Source organism: Pezoporus flaviventris, unplaced genomic scaffold (genome assembly GCF_033815535.1).
Source record: "Pezoporus flaviventris isolate CSIRO_AGI_PZ_B2104156 unplaced genomic scaffold, CSIRO_AGI_Pfla_v1 ptg000009l, whole genome shotgun sequence".
Taxonomy (NCBI): Eukaryota; Metazoa; Chordata; class Aves; order Psittaciformes; family Psittacidae; genus Pezoporus; species Pezoporus flaviventris.
This window is the reverse complement of record NW_026892557.1, coordinates 3,568,828-3,589,342: the sequence shown is the minus strand read 5'-3', so window position 1 is coordinate 3,589,342 and position 20,515 is coordinate 3,568,828. Positions and strand designations below refer to the sequence as shown.

The 20,515-nt window shown below is 45.6% G+C and overlaps 3 protein-coding genes across 4 annotated transcripts in view; all 3 read left to right on the top strand.

Annotated features, from left to right (window-relative positions):
- Positions 1 to 20,515, top strand: part of LOC133267741 (C-signal-like) — a 120,041-nt gene that overhangs the window by 86,118 nt on the left and 13,408 nt on the right. The gene's annotated exons all lie outside the window — the stretch shown is intronic.
- Positions 2,579 to 5,882, top strand: MRPL20 (mitochondrial ribosomal protein L20). The gene is made up of 4 exons (XM_061450255.1): positions 2,579 to 2,732; positions 3,668 to 3,778; positions 4,078 to 4,155; positions 5,572 to 5,882. Exons 1-4 carry the CDS (start codon positions 2,646 to 2,648, stop codon positions 5,746 to 5,748), a joined length of 453 nt encoding a protein of 150 aa, XP_061306239.1. The 5' UTR covers positions 2,579 to 2,645; the 3' UTR covers positions 5,749 to 5,882.
- CCNL2 (cyclin L2) lies at positions 6,276 to 16,689 on the top strand. Of its 2 annotated transcripts, XM_061450261.1 has the most exons (11): positions 6,276 to 6,623; positions 7,578 to 7,652; positions 7,936 to 8,045; positions 8,317 to 8,437; positions 9,607 to 9,671; positions 12,413 to 12,512; positions 12,597 to 12,701; positions 12,924 to 13,065; positions 13,767 to 13,884; positions 13,979 to 14,071; positions 15,327 to 16,689. In XM_061450261.1, exons 1-11 carry the CDS (start codon positions 6,300 to 6,302, stop codon positions 15,679 to 15,681), a joined length of 1,608 nt encoding a protein of 535 aa, XP_061306245.1. In that variant the 5' UTR covers positions 6,276 to 6,299; the 3' UTR covers positions 15,682 to 16,689. The 2 variants fall into 2 exon arrangements, with proteins under 2 accessions (XP_061306245.1, XP_061306246.1); XM_061450262.1 differs by lacking the exons at positions 6,276 to 6,623; positions 7,578 to 7,652; positions 7,936 to 8,045; positions 8,317 to 8,437; positions 9,607 to 9,671 and adding an exon at positions 11,933 to 12,069.

Below are 20,515 nucleotides of genomic sequence, written 5' to 3'. Positions count from 1 at the left end.
GCTTTCAGTTGCTGCCCAGCCAGACACAGTGTTAATAAAGCTCTGAATCCGTGCAGGAAAGCAGATGGTGCTGGATGTAATAAATGTGACAAATGGCAGGGAGGCTTCTAAAGAGTCTCAGTATTTAGGCTGCCAATCTCACAACCATTGATTTAAATATGTCATATTTTTCAAGCTTGATTTATGTCTGCTCAGTGGAGAAAGGACAACACAGACACAAAGCAAAACCATAGGAGGTAGAATCAAAGTTAAACTCTATTAAGATCGCTATGTTGGTGCTGGGCAACCAAAAATTCTACCCCCAAATCACTTCACTGTGCTGTTTTAGGGCAGCACAGAGCTTCTACAGCTCCACAGAGAGCAGGGTTGACTGCTCTGTGTAGCTTGCCGTTCTGCATGTCTTAACACAACACTGTGGTTAGAATAGTTCGGGTTGGAAAGGACCTTAAGATCATCCAGTTCCAACCCCCTGCCCATGGGCAGAGACACCTCACACTAAATCACAGCACCCAAGGCTTCATCCAACCTGGCCTTGAACACTGCCAGGGATGGAGCATTCACAACCTCCCTGGGCAACCCATTCCAGTGCCTCACCACCCTCACAGGAAAGAATTTCCTCCTTAGATCCAATCTAAACTTCCCCTGTTTCAGTTTTAACCCGTTCCCCCTTGTCCTGTCACTACAGTCCCTAATGAAGAGTCCCTCCCCAGCATCAGTTTCTACCAGAGCCCAGCAGAAGGAACACTTCTGGACTGAATTCAGTGCTGGCATTTAACCTGCACAAGCCTGATGCAGATGGAACCAATCCTGAGGATTCTCTAAGCCTGATTCTCAGACCCCGAAGGGCAAAGAACAACCCAAACTCCTTCCTCCTGGCTGGGTTTTGCCTGCCTCTTCCCAGCCAGCTCTGTGGAGTGAAGCTTCCCTTTGGGAGTCCGAAGTGGTGAAAAGGAGGGATGAAAAGTGTGCAGATGACGCTTCCGTCCCCACATCTGTGCTTCCCCTGGCCAAAATCATTCTTCAGCACTAATCTCCCACTAAAACAGACAAACAACCCAATAAACCATCTATAACTGCTAATGAAACCAGCTTGGAATAACCAGGCTGACAGAGTCATATGGATCTGAGGAATGTTTTACATTGGTTTTGGGCATTTCTCTACCATTCTGCTTCTTTGCAGATCCAGTGTGCTCTGCTTTGTGATGTCCATCACAAGCTCTGCCAGTGTCACAGGCTTCCCGCTGATTGGTGTGACCATTCCAGCTTACAGGTAAATGCTCCAGCTAAGGAAGAGGAAAATGAAAGAGTTTGGTACCTGTTGAACCAAGAAACCATTGACCCTGTGTTCCTTCCTCTTCCACACAGCTTTTACACCTGGAAACAGTCAGAAATCTGGGGTTTGTCTGCAAGGATCAGTATAAAACCAAACTGTGTGCCCAAATGAAAAGAAATTCCAGTTTATTAGCAAAACCTTTTACAATAACATTCATTTTAGAATAAGACTTGTTTGCATGTAATTAACAACAGTGAGAAGCATAAAAACATGCTCCTGCAGGCAGATATTCAGGTATCTGTAAGTGTTGATAGTTTGAGTTGCTAAAGAAGCAATAAATGATGCTTAACCCTTCAGTAGCACTTGCATCTCTAGAAGGCAGCCTGGATGCATTATTTTACCCTTCATGGAAAACCATTCTTTCCTTTTCCTTTGGAAAAAGCCCACACATTCTAATGGTTCTAACAACCAAGTGGGGTTGGTGTCAAACCCCAGCAAGAAAGATCCCCCAAGCCTCTAACTGTGTGAAATTCCCACATCCTTTACAATCCCTTGCCCAAGAGTGGGAAAGACATCTTGAGGATGGAGAAGTTACGGAGCAATAGGTAACAGGAGCACTATTGCTCTGAGATGCTGAACTAGCGATGATTAAAGATGAACAGGCAAATTCTTCGGTTCTCTGATGCCAGGACACTGGCGGCTGAGAAATCACTGTCCTCTCTATATAATGACAGCACCATCTCGTGGTGCGCTGCAGGCCATAGAATTCTATTTCACATCTCCTACGTGCGGCAAACAGAAGGATGCTGTAAGACCCAGTATGGAATTCTTCTGTCACTGAAAACAGCACGAAAGCTTTTCATGCTGCTTTAGCATTGCTGGTTTAAGCCGAATGAACGAATTATGATTTTCTTGTGGTTAACATCATGTCTTCTATTCACAGAACCCCAGACTGGTTTGGGTTGAAGGGACCTTGGAGCTCACCCAGTTCCACGGGCAGGGACCCCTTCCACTGGAGCAGCTTGCTCCAAGCCCCTGTGTCCAACCTGGCCTTGAACACTGCCAGGGATGGGGCAGCCACAGCTTCTCTGGGCACCCTGTGCCAGCGCCTCAGCACCCTCACAGGGAAGAGCTTCTGCCTAAGAGCTCATCTCAGTCTCCCCTCGGGCAGGTTAAAGCCGTTCCCCTTGCCCTGTCCCTACATCCCTTGTCCCAGGCCCCTCTCCAGCTTTCCTGCAGCGCCTTTAGGCACTGGTCCCCCCGGAGCCTCCCCTCCCGCTCTCCCGACCCGGCGGAAGAAGCCGCGGCCACGCCGCCTTCTCCCCGCCCCGGAAGGCGCCGGGGCCGGCGCTGCGGCGAGCGGGCCGAGGCCATGGTGGTGCTGAGCGGGGCGCGCTGGCTCCGCTGCCGCCTCACGGACCGCTTCTGGAGGGTGCAGGAGGTGCTCAAGTATGCGCGGGTGAGTGAGCGGCGGCCGACGGGCAGCGCCCGAGCCGCCTGGCCCCTCGGTGGGTGCCCGCAGCCCCTTCCCTTGCGGGGCTTGGAGCACCCTGCTCCAGTGGAAGGCGGCCGGGGTTGGGAGTGGGTGATCGTTGAGGTCCCTTCCAGCCCAAACCAGTCTGGGACTAAACCTGGAGGCCATAAACATGCACAGTGCTTGTGCCGCAACACAGCACCCACGTGCCAATGTGATTTTAACCTTGGCCTTTCTTCAAGTGCATTTTGCAAGGTGAAAGAGGCTGCTTCGCAGTGTGATTTCAGCTGAAGCTCAAGCTATCAAGCCTAGGCTCAGGAAGAGCCTTTCTTTTTCAAGGGCAGCCTGTTTGCACCCAGTAGTGTGTCTTGCTCTAGGAGTGAGATGGGAAACGTTGAAGTAAATGACAGCATCTTGGTGCCCTCAGAACCCGTCGTAGTTACTAATTTATCTGTGCAGCACTGGTGCTTCATGTTAGATGGATGTCAGTGGATCCCCAGTAAACTCCTTTCGTTATACTTTCTGTCGGGGCAGCTGCATGGTTTTGATGTTTCAGAGGCTCCTGTCCCATCCTTGTCTTCATCCTGTCAAAACTAAGGGGGAATGAGAATAAACGCATGAGTGTAGGGGTTGGGAAAGCACTGAAGATGATTCTGTGCTTGCCTCCCCCCCAAAGCCTAAAATGAGGTCTGGTTTTGGCTCCCTCCTGCTGGACCAAAATGCTCCAACTCCCCAGCTTCACAAAAGAGTATGTCCATTTTATGCCAACCTGAAGGCTTAGCTGCTGGTTGTCAAGTATTCAGTGATCCTTGCTAGGAAGTGTTGAGGAACGCAAACCAGCACTTATTAAGTATTATTAAGTATTAAGGATTTAACAGCCTTAAAGATAACTGGACAAGAACATGTCGGGTTTCTTCCAGCACTTCCGTGGCAGGAAGAACCGCTGCTACAAGCTGGCAGTACGGAGCGTCCGGAGAGCCTTTGTGAAGTCCACCAAGGCCAGGAGAGAGAAGAAGAGGTTCCTGAGAGCGGTAAGGAACAACATGTTAGATCTATAATGGGGAAGAGCACAGCTGAAAGAGCTGTTTTCCTTACTTGGTGGGGTGTGGGGGTGGTCTCAAAATGCTTTAATAACGGGTTAAAGATATGAGTTTGAAGTAAGCATATCCCTCTGTGGTGCGAAACAGCTCACATCCTGAGGTTCATTCATGTAGATGTTGCACTGAGAAGACTCTAGGCCTGAATATGTTATCTGTGAGCAGAGCAGCATGACAAAATGTTTCCTGTTAAAGTATTTTATCATCCAGAGTGTTCATTTTTACCCTTTCAGCTCTGGATCACTAGGATTGGAGCAGCTTCTCTGGAACATGGTTTGAAGTACCCATCTTTCATAAGCAATCTGCTTAAGGTAAGGATGGTGCTTGAAGAATAACCACTTTGAAACAACACATTGTCTGAGAGGGGTCTTCTGCAGTGCCAGGCAAATGAGTTTCCTAAAACTCTGAAATCTTTCAAAGAGATGTAGTCTACCAAAGCAGATCAGAGGGTTGCTGGTTCCTGTCTAAGGATGAAACTGCCAAGGACTGCAGCTGCAGCATCCACTTGCCTCTCTTTGAGGAGTAACAGCGGCACAGGGCATGGTGGAGGGATGGAAAAGATCCTTCTGTCAGGCACCTTCTGCCAACACTGCCCTGCTTTCTTCTTCTAGTGATGAATGGCATTCTGCTTAGGAGAGCAGGTTTGTTCACTTCAGGAACTAAGTTCTGCCCTAAACCTGTTCCTCCTGTGCACAATGTTCACCTCGTATCCTGCTTAACAGTGTTGCTCTACACCTTGTTCTGTTCCCAGAACTTTTACTGTGCATCTTAAGAACAGTTGTAAAATGCTTTTACACTTGCTGCTACTGCACGCATTAAAGCCTTGCCTTTTACTCCAAGAAATTTAAACGTACGAAGCTTGGGTTAGCAAAAACAACCTTAAGAAACTCTATTCCTTTCACTGGCGTTGTGTTTCGGGGAGTACAGGCAATGAGTTGGGGCTGTTGTCCCTTGTTCTTAAACATGTCAGGGGATTGGCTTGAATTTGGTGGTACTGGAACTGCAAACGGCTGTAATAAAAAGGTAATGTTTGTCCTCTTAAGAGGGGAGCTACGCATAAATTTATAGCATATTTCAAAACATTGTATTTTAAATCAATAGATAACTTCCTAGGTTTTCTGACATGTTGAAATATGAAATTCATACGCTTGTGCTCCTGGTTACTCTTGTCACAGTGTAACCAAAGCATCAAGCTCTACCAAAAAGCCAACTCAATTTTTCCTTCTTTTTCCCTTTTTTTTTCCCCTCTGTCCCTTTGATTCTTGTCTCAGGGCAATGTGCTTTTATAAGGTTCTTTGTTAAAAGATCCAAACTGTTTTCAGTAATACTTACCTAAAGGATGTGCACTAACTATGCAGTATCTAGTGTTGTTAAGGGTGTTTGACCCTACAGTCTGTGTTTTTCTCTAGGACACATTTTAATGTTCTAAGCAGCTTATAGACAAGTAAACTTGATTATGTCTAAGAGCCGAAGCAAATGCCATGGGTTAACCTGTAACACGTGGCCTGCCACAAAATGAGAGGTTCTTCAGTTCTTGGTTTCTACTTGGAGAAAGTCAGTGAACAAATGTTATGAGACACCCATGGTTGAGTTGTGTGACAGTCCTCCAAGTTCCCACACTGTACAGCATAGAAAAAAGGTCATTTAGGACTTGAGGCAATCATTAAGCACTGTAGTGTTGTTCCTAAAAATTACAGTACTTAACCAACACATCCTCTTGTGTTTAGTCCCAGGTGGAGCTGAATAGGAAGGTGATTGCAGATCTGGCTATTTACGAGCCAAAGACATTCAAGTCCCTAGCTGCCTTAGCCCAGAGGAGGAGACAAGAAGGCTTCCTTGCCGCCCTGGGAGATGGGAAAGAACCAGAGGGGATCTTCTCCCGCATCGTACACCGCCAGTATTGATGGCAAAGAGCCTGCAGACGCGTGTTATGAACAGGAACTTGTGCTGCAGGGTCAGCTCGCTTACTGACCGCTGCTGAGGGAGCGTGGCTGTGGGGCAGAGTCCTCACAGATGGTTCCAGAAGGAGGAGGAGGAGGAGGGGAGGGCCTGGGTGCAGGGGTGACCGTCCCCTGCGGTGGTGTGACTGAAACCGCGGTTTGAAGTCGGGGCTGTAGCAATCCCGCTGTTGATGACGCCTCTGTCCCATTAATGAACTTAATAAAGGCGATTTTGGTTAATTCCTAGCGGGAAAGCGGTGACTCGGGGGCTCCATCGCTCCTAAGGGAAGCGGCCCGCACCGGAAGTCCTTCCCCGGCCGCCCTGTTCGAATTCCCAACCGCTGCGTCACGCCGCTACGTTCGGCTCCGGGGCTGTGCGTCATACGTCAGAGCGGCCGGGCCAATGGGTGAGCGCCGCTTCGCTGCGCCCCACCAATAGGCGACGACCGGAGGTGGAAGAAGGGAGGGGCTGCGGGGAAGGAGAGCTCGGCCAGGCGAGGCGGCGGCACCACAAAATGGCGGCGGGGCCCGGTAGCGCGGCGGCTGTGGCGGCGGTGGGAGGCGGCGGCCCCGCGGGGCCTCAGGCCGCCGGCGCGATGGCGCCGGGGTCCGCTTCGGCGGGGAGCGGAGCGCCGGTGCCGGGCCCTGGAGCGGTGCTGATCGGGGACCGGCTGTACTCCGGGGTGCTGATCACGCTGGAGAACTGCCTCCTGCCGGAGCACACGCTGCGCTTCACCCCATCCATGAGCAGCGGCCTCGACCCCGACACCGAGACCGAGCTGCGCGTCACGGGCTGCGAGCTCATCCAGGCGGCCGGCATCCTACTCCGTCTGCCGCAGGTGGGGCTCGGCCGCGGCCTGGTCGGGCGGGGTGGGGAGGCCTCTCGCCGAGGGAGAGCTTTGTTTGCCGGGCCTCGGCGGGGCGGCGGGCGAAGCCGGGCCTCGGCCGCCATCCACAGCCGCGGGTAGGGGGCAAGGTGGGGAGTTGTCCCTTTTAGCTGGGGTTTGGGCCGCGGGGCCTGCGGCCTTCCCCGCCCGGCCGGGAGCAGGAAGCGGGTGATGTAAGCGCCTTCCTGCGCCGCCTCCCCCGGCAGGCCCGGGCGGTGCCTGTTTAATACCGGAGCTTGCGAAAAGCAGGAGGTTTGTAGGCTCTTTTGGCGTTGTTGTGGCCTCGGGAGCGGTTTGTTTCCTGGTGAAATCCTATAGGAAACAGCCGCGATGCTCTCCCGAGTGTAAAACTTTCCAGCTACTGAGTTTCAGCTGCTTAAATTCATAGAGTCGCAGAAGGGATTGGGTTGGGCTTTAGAAAGCTCATCCAGTTCCAAGTCCCTCCCATGGGCAGGGACACCTTCCACTAGACCAGGTTGCTCAAACTGTGTTATAAATACATGCAAATCATAATATAATTAGATTTCTTCACTCCCCAAGCCAAAGTAAGGTAAAGTTTTCCTGATTACTGCCATAACTCTCACTTTTATTGGGTTCTAGTGTTTAGGCTGGTGTTGGGTTTCTTCTTTCTTATTTATTTGGAGCATGTTTTCACCGTTCATAAAAGAAGTTTGCACTTTAATGCGTGTATTTGACTTAAAGCCTATTTGCGGTGTTGATAACGTATTGGGCATCTTAATTTGTTACTAAGGTAGGGTGCTAGTTTCCTTTTGCTGCCACTGAACTTGCTCCCATGTTAATGTAGCCTAGCTAGTCTTCTGGGTCATAGATCTGTTAAAATCATGCTAAGGAATTTCTCTTTGGAACTGATATTGTTGTTAATCCCTGTTGTGGTTGCTCTTGCAGGTGGCTATGGCTACAGGACAGGTGCTATTTCAGCGTTTCTTTTATACCAAGTCTTTTGTGAAGCATTCCATGGAGGTAAGAACACACTAAAATATGTGTATGGCTCAAATCTGACTTGATCTTTGATCTGTTTTGGCAGGTTGTCATCTTGGAGGTGATCGGATTGTTAGTAACTAGCCTGTAGCATTTACTTACTGATAACATGACTTTACAATGCTATATAGCACTGATTTAGCCTAATCTTTAGTATTTCCTTGTTTTACCACTGTTTTCTGTTGTTATCCCTCCTTAAGCTGTTGGAGGAGATCAGTTCCTGAGTTGAGCAAAACATCAGTATCTTGCAATACTTCTCTTTCAGCATGTGTCAATGGCCTGTGTTCACTTGGCATCCAAAATTGAGGAGGCACCAAGACGCATAAGGGATGTGATTAACGTGTTCCATCGGCTCAGACATCTACGGGAAAAAAAGTAAGCTCACACTTTGACATAATCTGAAGTGTTTCTGGTGTATTTTAATCATTAAACTTCCTGGGCCAGTGATTGTATCATTCCCTATCTTGTAAATCAGGGAGCATCTTGAAGAGATCTCGTAAAGGAGAAAAATAAGTTGACCCATTTTATGAAGTGAATATTTTTGGTGTTATGAACACTGATGTCCCTTATTTTTACACAAACACAACCTGCTTATGAGCTCTCCTTGAGATCAAGATCATCTTCAGTATTTGAAACTATCTTGCAGAAAACCTGTGCCTCTAATACTGGATCAAGAATATGTGAACTTGAAGAATCAAATAATTAAGGCAGAAAGAAGAGTGTTAAAGGAGTTGGGATTTTGTGTTCATGTGAAGCACCCTCACAAGGTTAGTACTATATAAGTTAACTTCCTAATCAGTGTTTCATATGCTATAAATGGTTTGATTAGCTGCCTAATTGTATGGAAAGTGTATGGTTGCAATGATAAAGCTAGTTAATTCAGTAAAGCTAGTTTCTTACGATCCCAATCTCTTCTTTCTCATTCAAGAGATTCTTACTAATTGGTCTTGTATCACTGCTGAATGACGACTGGAGGTGGATGCAGATGCTAAGTATTCCTTGAAGTCAAATCACATAAGTAGGTAGCTTTGGTGCTAGAAGACATCAACTAAACACAGGTCCTTACGCAGAAAGGCATTTGGAGACTTAAGGTTGTGATGGTCTGTTATCCCCGTGTGGAAATATGCTGAGGTTATGAAACCCATATGAGCTAGTTAAATGTTCCTTATGTTCTGAAAAGTACACTTAGGTGTGAAGGGCTTGATAGAAATGAGACAGTTCTCAATATCTCATGTCAGATTAGGATGATAGTAGAGATGCAGCTACTGCAAATGTTCAGGTTGGTGCTTGAGCATCATGCCATAGGTAGCTGAGTGGTAAAAGAACTTCCTACTTTTGTGCCAGCAGAACTTGGGTTCTTGCTCTTTCTTCTTCTAAAAACTACCATTGTCTTAAAGTCATCCTTTTAAACCTACTTGACTTTCAGAATTCACTTGTTGGTACCCCAGAGGACAGTTGTACTTATTTGCTAGTTAGTGTAATTTTTTTGCTGCTAGTCTTTCTATCTGCATCCTTGTATTCAAACCAAAGGGAAAGCCTAGAACTGAATAAACCAGTGGCACACAGCATGTTAGATCTGTTCTCTGCAAGCACTCTTCTTCTTCACTGCTTATTGCAATATTTTCTTCCAAGTTATAGCTAAAAGGAGTCATGAGTTGTATAGGAGAACATACCTAGCTTGAAAACAGTTGAAGAGGAGACATCTAGATGTGCCTGAGCACAGAAGATGGAAAGCTAGGAAGGTCAGGTCTGTTGAGTGGCCAGCTTTTGCGTTGGAGAGCAGAAGCTGTGTGGAGAAACACTGGGGATGTTGCAGACGCTCATGTGGAGTGTTTTAGAACTTGAAAGAGTTACAGATGCCTCATGGATGTCCCTCTGAAATAAGTAGGTGGCTCTCAAGATGCTTGTTAATAACTCGATAACCCATATCTTCCAGATAATCGTTATGTACCTTCAGGTATTAGAATGTGAACGTAACCAACACCTGGTCCAGACATCATGGTAAGTTGATCTTCTTTGTTATAAGAGACCAGCAGGGGCAGTAGCAGAAATATGTCACTTGAGGCACTCTGGGCAGCATTGCTCAGATATGATTGTGGGCCACACCAGACAGCTCCACTGCTTCTTGGCGTGCCCCAAACTACTACCCAAATGTTGATCGGCCTCTTAAGTTAGAGGTGCTGTTTTAATGGTAAGGTAGCTTTCCACCCTGACTTCTCACTTCCCTCCTCTCTGCTTTTGCTCTTCAGCTGAAGGGAAAATGTTGGGTGGGTTATAGACTTTCCTTGGGGTTTTTGTTTTCAGCCACAACTATGTGTAGTTAAAGTGCTGGGAACTGGCTTTTTCAGGGCTTGAGCTTGATTACAGGGGTATCAAACGCTCAGCACAGATCCATTTCATTAACCATATGGGTAATACAAGATGTCAGCTTCTAAGACTGGATAAATTTGTTCATGTTTGCCAAGAAATATCCTCTGCCTTGCTCTCATTACGGTAGAGATTTGCCTGGGGATGGGAAGCTTATGTAAAATTGTAGGTCTTAAAGTTTGCAAGTAATGCTTTTAAACTATAATGCTTTTTAACAAAGAGTGTGGTTTAAAAACCTTTAGTGAATCCAAAGATCATATTTCTGCTGACTGAACTGTCTGGTACTGTAACCTGCGTGTAGAGAACCAGTTTTGACTTTTCTTTTCTGTACTCTTTTAATCAAAGGGTAGCCTCTGAGGGTAAGTGACTAAGACTTCTCCTCTGCTGCCCAAGCGCTATGGTGCAGGGATAGCTGCCGTCTTCAGTCAAACCAAAGCAGGCTCTCCAAAGAGAAGGCTGACTCTAGACAGGTGGTATATACATGATAGTATAGTAACTGGCCAACTGCTTCTTGTGCTTATACTTTTTAACTTTTATTTTGATTGTGTCTTTTGACTGTTGTATATTTTATAACCTGACTGTTGAAGTTCTCAAAGATATTTAATGTTCTATTTTGATAACTATTAAAATGGTGGGATTTAAGTCTTTAAGGGATGAATTAACACAAACTGAAATCTAGTTTCCATTTGTAAACTAGTTAGAAAACATTTAAGTACATGTATGAAGCTTGGAGTCAAATGTAATACTTGGAGAAACTTCCCACAACCAGATCTCCCAGTACTGCTGCAGGAAGTACTCAATGTGAGTTGTGGACTACTCATTTCCAGTGTGCTGCTTGTTATGAAAGGAGGGGGTAGGTAAGGAGGGAGGGAGGAAATTACCCCAAATGAGAAATGGCTTAGATGTTAAAATAACACATTTATGTGCTAATCCTTCCAGTGCCTGAGAACTGGTGGTTATCCAGTATCATTGGGTTTTGAAATGTGCATTTACAAATTACCTTTTTCTTAAACTCTTGTGACAAGGATTCATTTCCTCATGTGTCCGAATCTGAGCCCACAGGGAAGGTACACAGAGGCCAGACTTGGAAGCAGGCATGTTTTCAGTTTGGCACGTTAGACAGAGGCTCTATGGCTCCCATATGTTTGAAGTACTATTCCTTATCACTTCTTTTGCTGAAAGGTTTGTGTTCTCTTTATAGTGTGGGGGGGAAAGAAGTAGGTTTTGAAGCTCCTTTCCCCCAGAAGGAGATGAGCTGATGTTGAACATGCATCTCTGGAGCAGTTGCTCATTGTGTAAACAAGAATGTAAAACAACTGGGGCAGGTGGGAGCTTGATACTCTTAAGACAAAAAGAACTTTAATCCTATCCTGTGTTAAAGTAGGTTACAGGTGTCTGGACTGTGGTCTTTGGTTTGGATGACTTGGAGGATAGTGAATCCTTGTAATTAACCACGTGGGTACCCAGTATACTACTTCTAGAAAGCCTGTTATTTGGAGGACTTTCTACTGTGTCTGGTTTTAGCTTTTCCCTGTCTGATATTTTGCTTAAAGTGCTCAAAAAGATCTAGATCACTTTAAGCACATCAGGTGGCAGATTACTTTTTGTATTTAAGATTTAAAAGAATAATGCTTAAGTGTTACTGACTGGAATATGTGCAATATTTTACAGTTTTCTCATTCTGTGAACATTCATTTTAAGCAACCTTACTGAAATGGGACAATTTGGAAACCTTATTTCATGTGCCAAAGAGGAGATCTGCCTGAATACTGACTGTTCTCCTGAACTGATGTTCCCAAGGACCTCGATTTCTTCTGTGGCTGCTTTTTTGCATCAAAAGGAACACTGTTCTGGATGGGAAATAATGCTCCTGGAAGAAAAGGGACACCTTAAATCTCCAGTGGATCTTGACGTGTGCTGAAGTGGACCACATTTTCATGGGTGACCTATGCCAGGAGCTGCAGCGTTCAGCAAACCATCTGGGTTCAGCCCTATTGCAGTGAAACATGTGAACCTAAAACACTATAACTGAGTACTTCAGATTATACTGTATGTTGTCTTGATGAAAATGTTGATTGCATGAGAGCAGGCCAGTAGAGATCCAGAAGGAAAAGTGGAGTTAAAATTGGTTCTCTTTTCACAATGAATTTTCAGCAGTCAGTCAGTTCCATTGAATTCCTGTCACAAATCCCTCCCCTTGAGGGATTTCTATTTTATTAGTGAAATGATTCAATGTTTCTTTAGATTTACAGGAGTATAATGTTGAACTCTAGTAACTGCAGACATAAGTAGTCCTTATAGAAGTAAAACCAGAACAAAACAACCCAGACACCTTTTACAGTGCCATGCAACTTTGCTGCTCTCCTGTCTTTCAGGAATTACATGAATGATAGCCTGAGAACAGATGTCTTTGTAAGATTCCAGCCAGAAAGCATTGCCTGTGCATGTATTTACCTGGCAGCTAGGACGCTGGAGGTGAGCACACAGTTCCATTCATTGCAGGTTTGTTAGGTCTGTTGTGAAAGCAGAAGACTAAGTGCATCTTCCCTTCCCTTTCAGATTCCACTTCCCAATCGTCCACACTGGTTTTTACTCTTTGGAGCAACAGAGGAAGAAATCCAAGAAATCTGCTTAAAAATCTTGCAACTCTATACTCGGAAAAAGGTTTGCTGCTTTTTCATACTTTTCATTAAGGTCTTTGGGTTAGAACATGACTTCTAAGAGAACATGGAGAGCCTTATCCCGTTTGAAACTAGCTGCGAGCCTGGTGTGTTAAGTGGAAGAGGATAGTAGTCACAGTGGTCTGGGTCTCTTTACCTCCTGTAAGTGAGTAAGCACAGCCTAGTTGACTGAGTTTTGTTATAAGTGGTGCTCCTGTGTTCACAGGTTGATTTATCTGACCTGGAAAGTAAAATAGAAAAGAAGAAATTAGCTATCGAAGAGGCAAAGGCGCAAGCGAAAGGTCTAGTGCCTGAGGGAGCCCCAGGTTTGGATAACACAGCAGGATTTTCCCCTATCCCGAAAAATGGTAAATAGTGGATAACTTCTTTTCAATGATTTTTCTCATCTTAGATGTGTATTTATCCTTTTGGGATGCGTATACAATGTGGTTTGATTTTTTTGTTTAAGCTGGCTTCTAGCAACTATTCAAATGGCAGAGTTTGAGTAGCAGTGTAATTTTGTGATCTCCTGAGACAGATAAAGGCTGAAATCAAATTAGTCTAATCTTAAGGCTGGTTTAAACTTGTGTAGCACAGGGGCTGGCTTTGATGTGGTTTGGGCAATCAACCTGAACAAATACTTGCGATTGGCATAATATGCTGAAGCAGTATTAAAACACAGGTGTTACCAGGAGCTGTGGCAGGAGTGTTTTGGGGTGTTGGGAGGAATATTTTCCTCTGTACTGGCTCAGAAGTTTCCAGTCCAGTGCAAGTCTTGCCTAAAAGAGAACATTTACTGTCTAAGTGGTTGGCAAGGAAGGGAAGCTGCTGTTCTGCCTTGTTGAAGTGGCTTTGAAAGCAACATGTTCCTATCAGTTAACTCCCTGGGGTTACTTGTGTGTTTTGGCAGAAGTGTTTCAGATTAACTTCTGCCTCCTTGAACTTCTTCAGCTCTACTTCTGCTGGCTGGTTTTATACAGTGATGATGAGATGGGGTGAAGGGAGGCTTCAGTCCTTCTGGTCACTACTCATGCCTTCAAAATAAGGTAACAAAAGCTTGTTCTTCTAGAGTCCCCAAAAGAAGCTAAAGGAAATAAACCTTCACCGCTGCCTGTTCAGGCAATGAAGAATGCTAAAAGGAAAACAGAGGGAGCAAAAAGAATGAGTTCAAACAGCCCTGTCAATGGGTAAGGCTTTCATAAAGAAGTAGCTTCTTTTTTTTTTTTTTTTCCCCCATGACTACTTTAAGCAAAGTAACTTATTGTTTGTTGTCTCTTGCAGTGTTCAGAAGGGAAGAGAAAGCAGAAGTCGAAGTGGAAGTAGGGATCAGAGTTACTCAAGATCACCATCCAGATCTGCATCCCCTAAGCACAGGTATGCACTGTGTATAAGAGCAGCATGTTGTGAGGAGCTCCCAGGCTAAAATCTTGCAGAGTGAGCTTTGATAGCCTCTCAGCCTATGAGGCTGTGAAATAACATAGCAGTATGTGCTTGTAGGTAGAACTCCAGAAGCCTAATGGCTCAGAGTTGACCTGTCTTGGCTAACAGGTCAAAGGAATTGCAGGATCTGACGTTGTCCTGCCTGTGCTAAACAGACTGAAAAGAGAGTGTAAGCATGTTGGGGCATATTGGAATGTCAGCCTGCTTATTGGTGATGCGTGCCCCCATGCAGCAGGGTGGTTTGTTGATTTGGGGTTTTTATGTTGGAAGTGGGGCATTTGTGGCTGCAACCTTCAATGAGTTGTGTTCTTGCTGAACTGTGCTGGGGTTGGGAAACCATTTTCTGCAGTGGATGAACTCTTACCTCCAACCTTAGTCCTATTGGCAGTTGCTCCTGCAAAACCTTAATTTATGAAATATGAAATGATCCTCCTTTGTATCTGGGTGAGAGCAGGAGCAGAGATTCATGCCTCTTGCTCAATGCAAGTCTGACTTCTTAATTCTGCAGTCATGCCATTGGTTTTGGGTGTGAACTGATAAAAGTCTGGCTTTATATTAAAGTAAGCTTAGAAAAGACTAAAGCTAAAATCTGCTGATTAAAATTCTTCAGTGTTGAGTTCAAAATTGTGTTTTAGTCATTATCTGAATTTAATGAAACATCTCTCAAATCTCTGTCTGTTCTGCCTTTGACTTTGAAGTTCAGCAAATAACTCCGATACCCATAGAGGGGAAAGCAGAGCCAGAAAGGAGCATTAGCTCCAAACTTGGGTGTTTTGGTGACTGTAGTTCTGTAACTGAAGCAAGAGGAGTAGTTTTACCTTTTGTCTTATTGTTGGCACCACTTTACATGTGGCTATTGATGCATGTTTTCTAAGTAGTAAAGGGAAAACCCATAAATCTAAACCTGAGCCATGATACTGAACTCCAGATGGATATGAATGTCTAAAACTCAGTATTTGTACAGTAACCAGATGTGCCCAAGTCTAGGAGACACTAGTTTTCATGGTATACTGCACAGTGAATCAAGCACGTGGTCTCAAACGATGCTTGCACACCTTGGCTCTATAAGGAAGAAGTGTTTGTGTGTGTGTATTGTGACTACATTCAGGTACTCATAACAATGCGGAGTAATTCTATTTCATATTGAGGAAGTAATGTGTTCTCTTCACTGTCCTTTCTCTTTCCATAGGAAAAGTGAAAGTTACTCCACCTCGAGCGGTTCCAAATCCCACAGCCGTTCGCGGAGCCGCAGCGACTCTCCCCCGCGACAGTTCAACCACAGTTCCAGCTACAAAGGTTCCAAGGTGAGAAGTTACAAGAAATCGAAAGACTACAAATACTCCACCCACAAGCCCCGGAAATCCCGCAGCAGGAGCTCCTCACGTTCCCGGAGCCGATCCCGGGAGCGCTCCGACCATTCAGGGAAGTACAAGAAGAAGAGCCACTACTACAGGAACCACAGGCACGAGCGTTCGCGCTCCTACGAGCGAGCGAGTCACCGCTATGAGCGAGAGCATCCTGGCCACAGCAGGCACAGGCGGTGAATAAAGCAAAACCTTCCTTCCTTTGGCATTTAAGCATTTGGTCTTCGCAGTATAGGGTTAACCTGGCTTGTAACCCACCCAGCTTGAGTCATGTCCATTCTGCTGGCAGTTCTGTACTTCCTGTCATGAATCCAAAGGAAAAAAAACACAACACTTAATGGGACAAGATGATATGAAAGACTTAACCTGGTAAATGTCTTTTGGTGATTGTTCTGCCGGAGTGTCCCCTAATAACACTGCAGAACCTGTCTCTGGATGCTCCTATGCCTGCTCTTTAGTAATTCCCATACTGTAGTGCAGTGGAGTGTTACTTGGGACTTCCAGTTCTGCAAGCAGGACCTGTGTTGCTCAGTAGTTGGAATACTGTGCTGAAGAGTCCTTAGCTGTGGAGCTAGAAGGCCCAAGACAGCTCATAAACCCCATTGGAGTGGCTTGGTGCTAACAAAGCTGTCTTTTCATACTGACTCAATTATGTTGTACAAATGTAAGGTGACTTTTTTTAGACCTGTTGCCTATATTAGGTTATATATGTGTATATATATTTTGCAGTGTTACAGTACAGTATGGGAATACGGCCTTACTAAGCCTTTACACTTTATCCACGATGTAAATAAGCATTTGTTTAATACAGGTGGAAGATATATACAGAAAACTCAAAACTTGAACTCTATCAAAAGACTTGTGTAGAAAATTCTGATAAATGTGAAAGTATTTAGCTCTGTGTATTGAGAGTAGTATATTTTTATCTGTGCAATGCTGTGTGCAGGCCACCAGCTCCTAAGACATTTCCTATATCTACATTTTAAGTGGTTTGGAATTCTTTACTCAGGATCTTTGACACTCTGAAGAATTAGTAGTTTGTCAATCTGCATGCTTGTTGAAGAACAGAGCATTTACAAAACCAATAGCAACCCCCCCCACAGCCCAGTAGTATCAGTTCTAGTGGTATATCTGAGCTGTTACTCTCATGCTCCCTAATTTCATTAAAGTATTTGATTTTCTATTACATTTACTTGATAGTAGTTTCTTATGAGCTTATACCACTGTGCCTACTCATAAGGAAAGGAATTTGGTGCTGAATGATGATCAAATTTGTAGTAATTTAAGACTAGCCTAAGCTGTTACACCCTGAATATAGGTGAAGTAGGTGTCATGCTGGGCCCATCCTGGAGGAGCAGACTGGTGCACTGTGTGAAACAGGCTGCTGGTAATGGAGCCTTTTGAGCTCTGGGAGTAGAACCACTGCCTGCTGCTTAAACTTCCTCTGTCTGCTCTGGGGGAGTGAGATGCCTGAGGGGTTTTGTGGCTGATGCAGGTGCCTCAGTGTGACTCCTCTAATGCTTCTTTTAAACCCAAACCAGTCTCATGGCAGCTTCAGTTTCAGTATGGGGCCAAGGCAGCTGAAGGGATTTGCAGTCAGCCTTTAGGCAGCCTCCAGTCCCATTGCCTGAGCTGGAGGCTGTGTAGGGTTATTCTGTGTAATTGCCAGAGGGCCTGTTTGTGAACTTTTGCTTTTGGCCTCTGACATCCTGTTGTGTAACAGGAATTAATTGCTTCACGCAACAGTTACCTGTGCTGAATGCATCACTACTGGGTAGTTCCACTGGATGCCTCTGTTTCTTGTGCAGGGGGAGGACTAGTTATGTCCTGGTCACCTGGTAGTAGTGGTTGGTTTGTAGTTCTTTAGTATGGTTCTGATTACATTGCAGCTGAGAAAAGACACCTAAGTGGGACAGGCAGCAGATCCAAGGAGAGCTCGTTGGACCTTCAGCAGAGCACAGCTATGGAGTGCGAGTTAATCTGTATCAACCTTAACTCAGCCTTTACACACAGATGGAAACTTCATTATTTCATACTCAGTATGTTAAATAGTTGAGTACAAGCCAAGATACTAACACAGCTCACACAAAATGATACAAAAAGTTACTTTGATCTGTTAAAATATGAACAACCTTAATGTTCTCTAGATAGCTCCTGTTTTAAAGTCTGATTCTTACTGCCTGTTACTTGTAGCAGGTCACCTTTAAATCTGTTTACTGATTCAGTTCTCAAAGACAGTATTTCCCTGTTTAATTTCTGTGTTCTGCTCTGTGTGCTTTGGAATTGCCTCTTGTCCAATTCATAAGATAAGCAACACATGGAGGGACAGGGACAGGCTTCACAGCTGCAGCTTCCTCCTGGAAGAGGAATTCCTTGAAGAGGAATTACCTTAGTTAAGCCTCAGTTCTGCTAGCTACAGATGTGGCCTTCCTCCAGTGCAGGTTGCACAGACAAGGATAAAGGTAAGACCCAGGCTACGCTCACTTCTCTGTATGAACATAATGTCACTTGGCATAAAGTTAAGCATCTGTGTGCTATAAACTACTCACGTACAGCTCCGAGTAGGGAGTAGTTGCCTTCTAGTACATCTGTTAGGAAAAAAAAGAGGGGAGGAAGTGGGTATATTTTTACATTAAAGTGGTTCTGTTCCAAAACAAAAGGGATTCTATTACAGGTTTAAAAGATCTCCTGTTGTAGGAGAGAACAATCTGTCTTTACCAGCAAAAAGCCTGGTACAGAGAGCTGCACAGAATGTCTTGGCAGGGAGGTGGGCTTGGAGAAGATCCTTACAGTAGCTAGGAGGAGTGTAGGGTGGAACTGCTTGGAAAGGCTAAGATTAAAGAGCCATTGCCTGTGTTTAGTGGGGATTTACAAACAAGTAGTTGTTCAGCATTTACTGTGCCGAGTGCTTACACCTCGGTGTTAAGCTTTGCTCAGGGAGTAAGTGGATCACCATTCCAAAGCAGTCAGCAGAGTTTCGGTTTAAGCCCTTTGCAGCAGTCAGCTTGGGGCCCTTTGAATTGAATTCTTGAAGTCAGGAATCTTGGGCACCTCTCCAGCTGATCCCAAACATAACATCCGCCAATGCACAAAGCTTTGGGAGCTGGAAGGTGCCTTTTATCTGCCTTAAAACATAGCTGATGGCTGAATTTCTGGTCCTGGTAACCTGTGTAATAATGAACAAACCGCCGAGATGCCAATTCCAGCTGATCCCTGGGAGATCACAGAGCTGTGGCTCATGAGGAGCTCAGCTCCTTGGCACGTGAACCGAAATGGGCAAGCTGCCAGCTCCTGGGGTGTGAAAATGCTTCCAAATGGATGAACATCTGTGGTGGGTTTGATGTGAGCCAGCCACAGGGAGCTGTTGTGACAACTCGGGAAGTGTGTGCTGCTGACGGGCAGCAAGCCACAGGGCCCAGGGATGGAGCTGAGAGAGCATCCTCTTCTCTTTGGCACCAGTTAGCACTTGTTCACTTCATCTTTTGTAAGCGCTGCTCCTGTGGTAGGCGTCAGGTGGATGATGGGGCCCAATGTGCTAAAAGAGCCTGGAAAAAAAACGGGAATCAGCCCAACCTGACAGTGTGAAGTCATTTGGTTGTTCCTCACATATCCTTAGTGCCCTCTTGCAACCCTGCTTCTGGTCTCCACATCTGAGTGTTGGTTGCTTTTCCCAGTGCTTCCTGCAGAGCTGAAGGGAACAGGGCTGCCTTTTGTTAGAAAAGCCTTCACCTTAGGCACAGCTGAGGGGGGTAGTGATGAAAACTGCTGAGGTCTGGCAGGACTGTGGTGCTTTGTGTGAGAGTCTATGCCCTAACCATGACATAGGACAGGCAGGCATCCTCTACATGAGCTCTTGGGGAGCTTATGGTGAAGAACCTGCTTTTTGAGCTTTCTAGTTCAGCTCCACTTCCTAGGAAAGTAACTAGAACTTAATTAAAAGGTTCAGAAAGCAAGAGGACAACTCTAGTTCTGGTGGTTACAACCCACAGAAATCTGCGTGTATCAGGTTGGAGCTTAGGTTTACCTACCTGAACTTTAAGCTTAAGCAGCACCATATTTTTATGTCTGTGCATGCATATACAAGTCTCAGCTTTTGAGGTGAGTTATGACTCCTGTTTTCTGAACATCTGAAGGCTACAATGTGGCTCCTTCCCATCAGAATCCCTTGGGTTACTCCTCTGTCATCTCTGGTGTTCACATGTAATTCCTTATGGCTGGAGAGAGGTTATCTGGCTTTGAAGGGATTGCTTACTGAAAACTGACTTAGACTCAGGCTGTGCTTCTCTTTGCTCAGCTAAAGCCATCTCCCTGGTCTGTGACACAGCCTAGTCCTCGTACCTTCTGGGAAGTAATCCTTTATGCTTCCTGGCTAATGTTTCCTCCACAATGGACCCCTCAGCTATAAGTCCAATGAGCAGTGGAAGGTCACACTGCAGGTCTGTATTTGTATCAGCAGAAGGTCAACCAGCAAAGCTCACCTTTTTGAGGTGAGAACTACTTCCTCAGATACAGAATAACTTCCAGCACAGCCCATGCCCAGCAGGTGATGCCCAAGAGGGAAAGATCCCCCATTGGGTGAGCCAAAGACGGGAATCTGGTGGTTGAGATGACCAAAGAAGGGTTAGAGTTTCTCATCGTCTCTGATGGAGCCACGTCTGCAGTACCAAAGCAGTTCCTGGCTTTGGTTTATGGCAGAGGATGCTCTTCTTGTGTCCAGCTTCCCAGAGTCTGGTCTGGAATCCTGCTGACCTGAAGGCTGTGGATGGGTGATTCAAAGCCATTTCATTAGAGGGAGTGTCTGGTTTAAACTTTACTCTGCTTGTTTTGCCTCCAGACTATCACTCTAATGGTAATTTATAGTTCCACAAACACTATAAATATTCTGGGATGTTCTTGGATGGAAGAAGTGCCAGAGCCCTAAAAAGATAATCAAAAGTAGCTTTGCATCATGTCCTGCGCAGAGCCAGACCCAAGCCAAAGAGGGGCTGAATCGAGGGAGCTCACTCTAGTACAG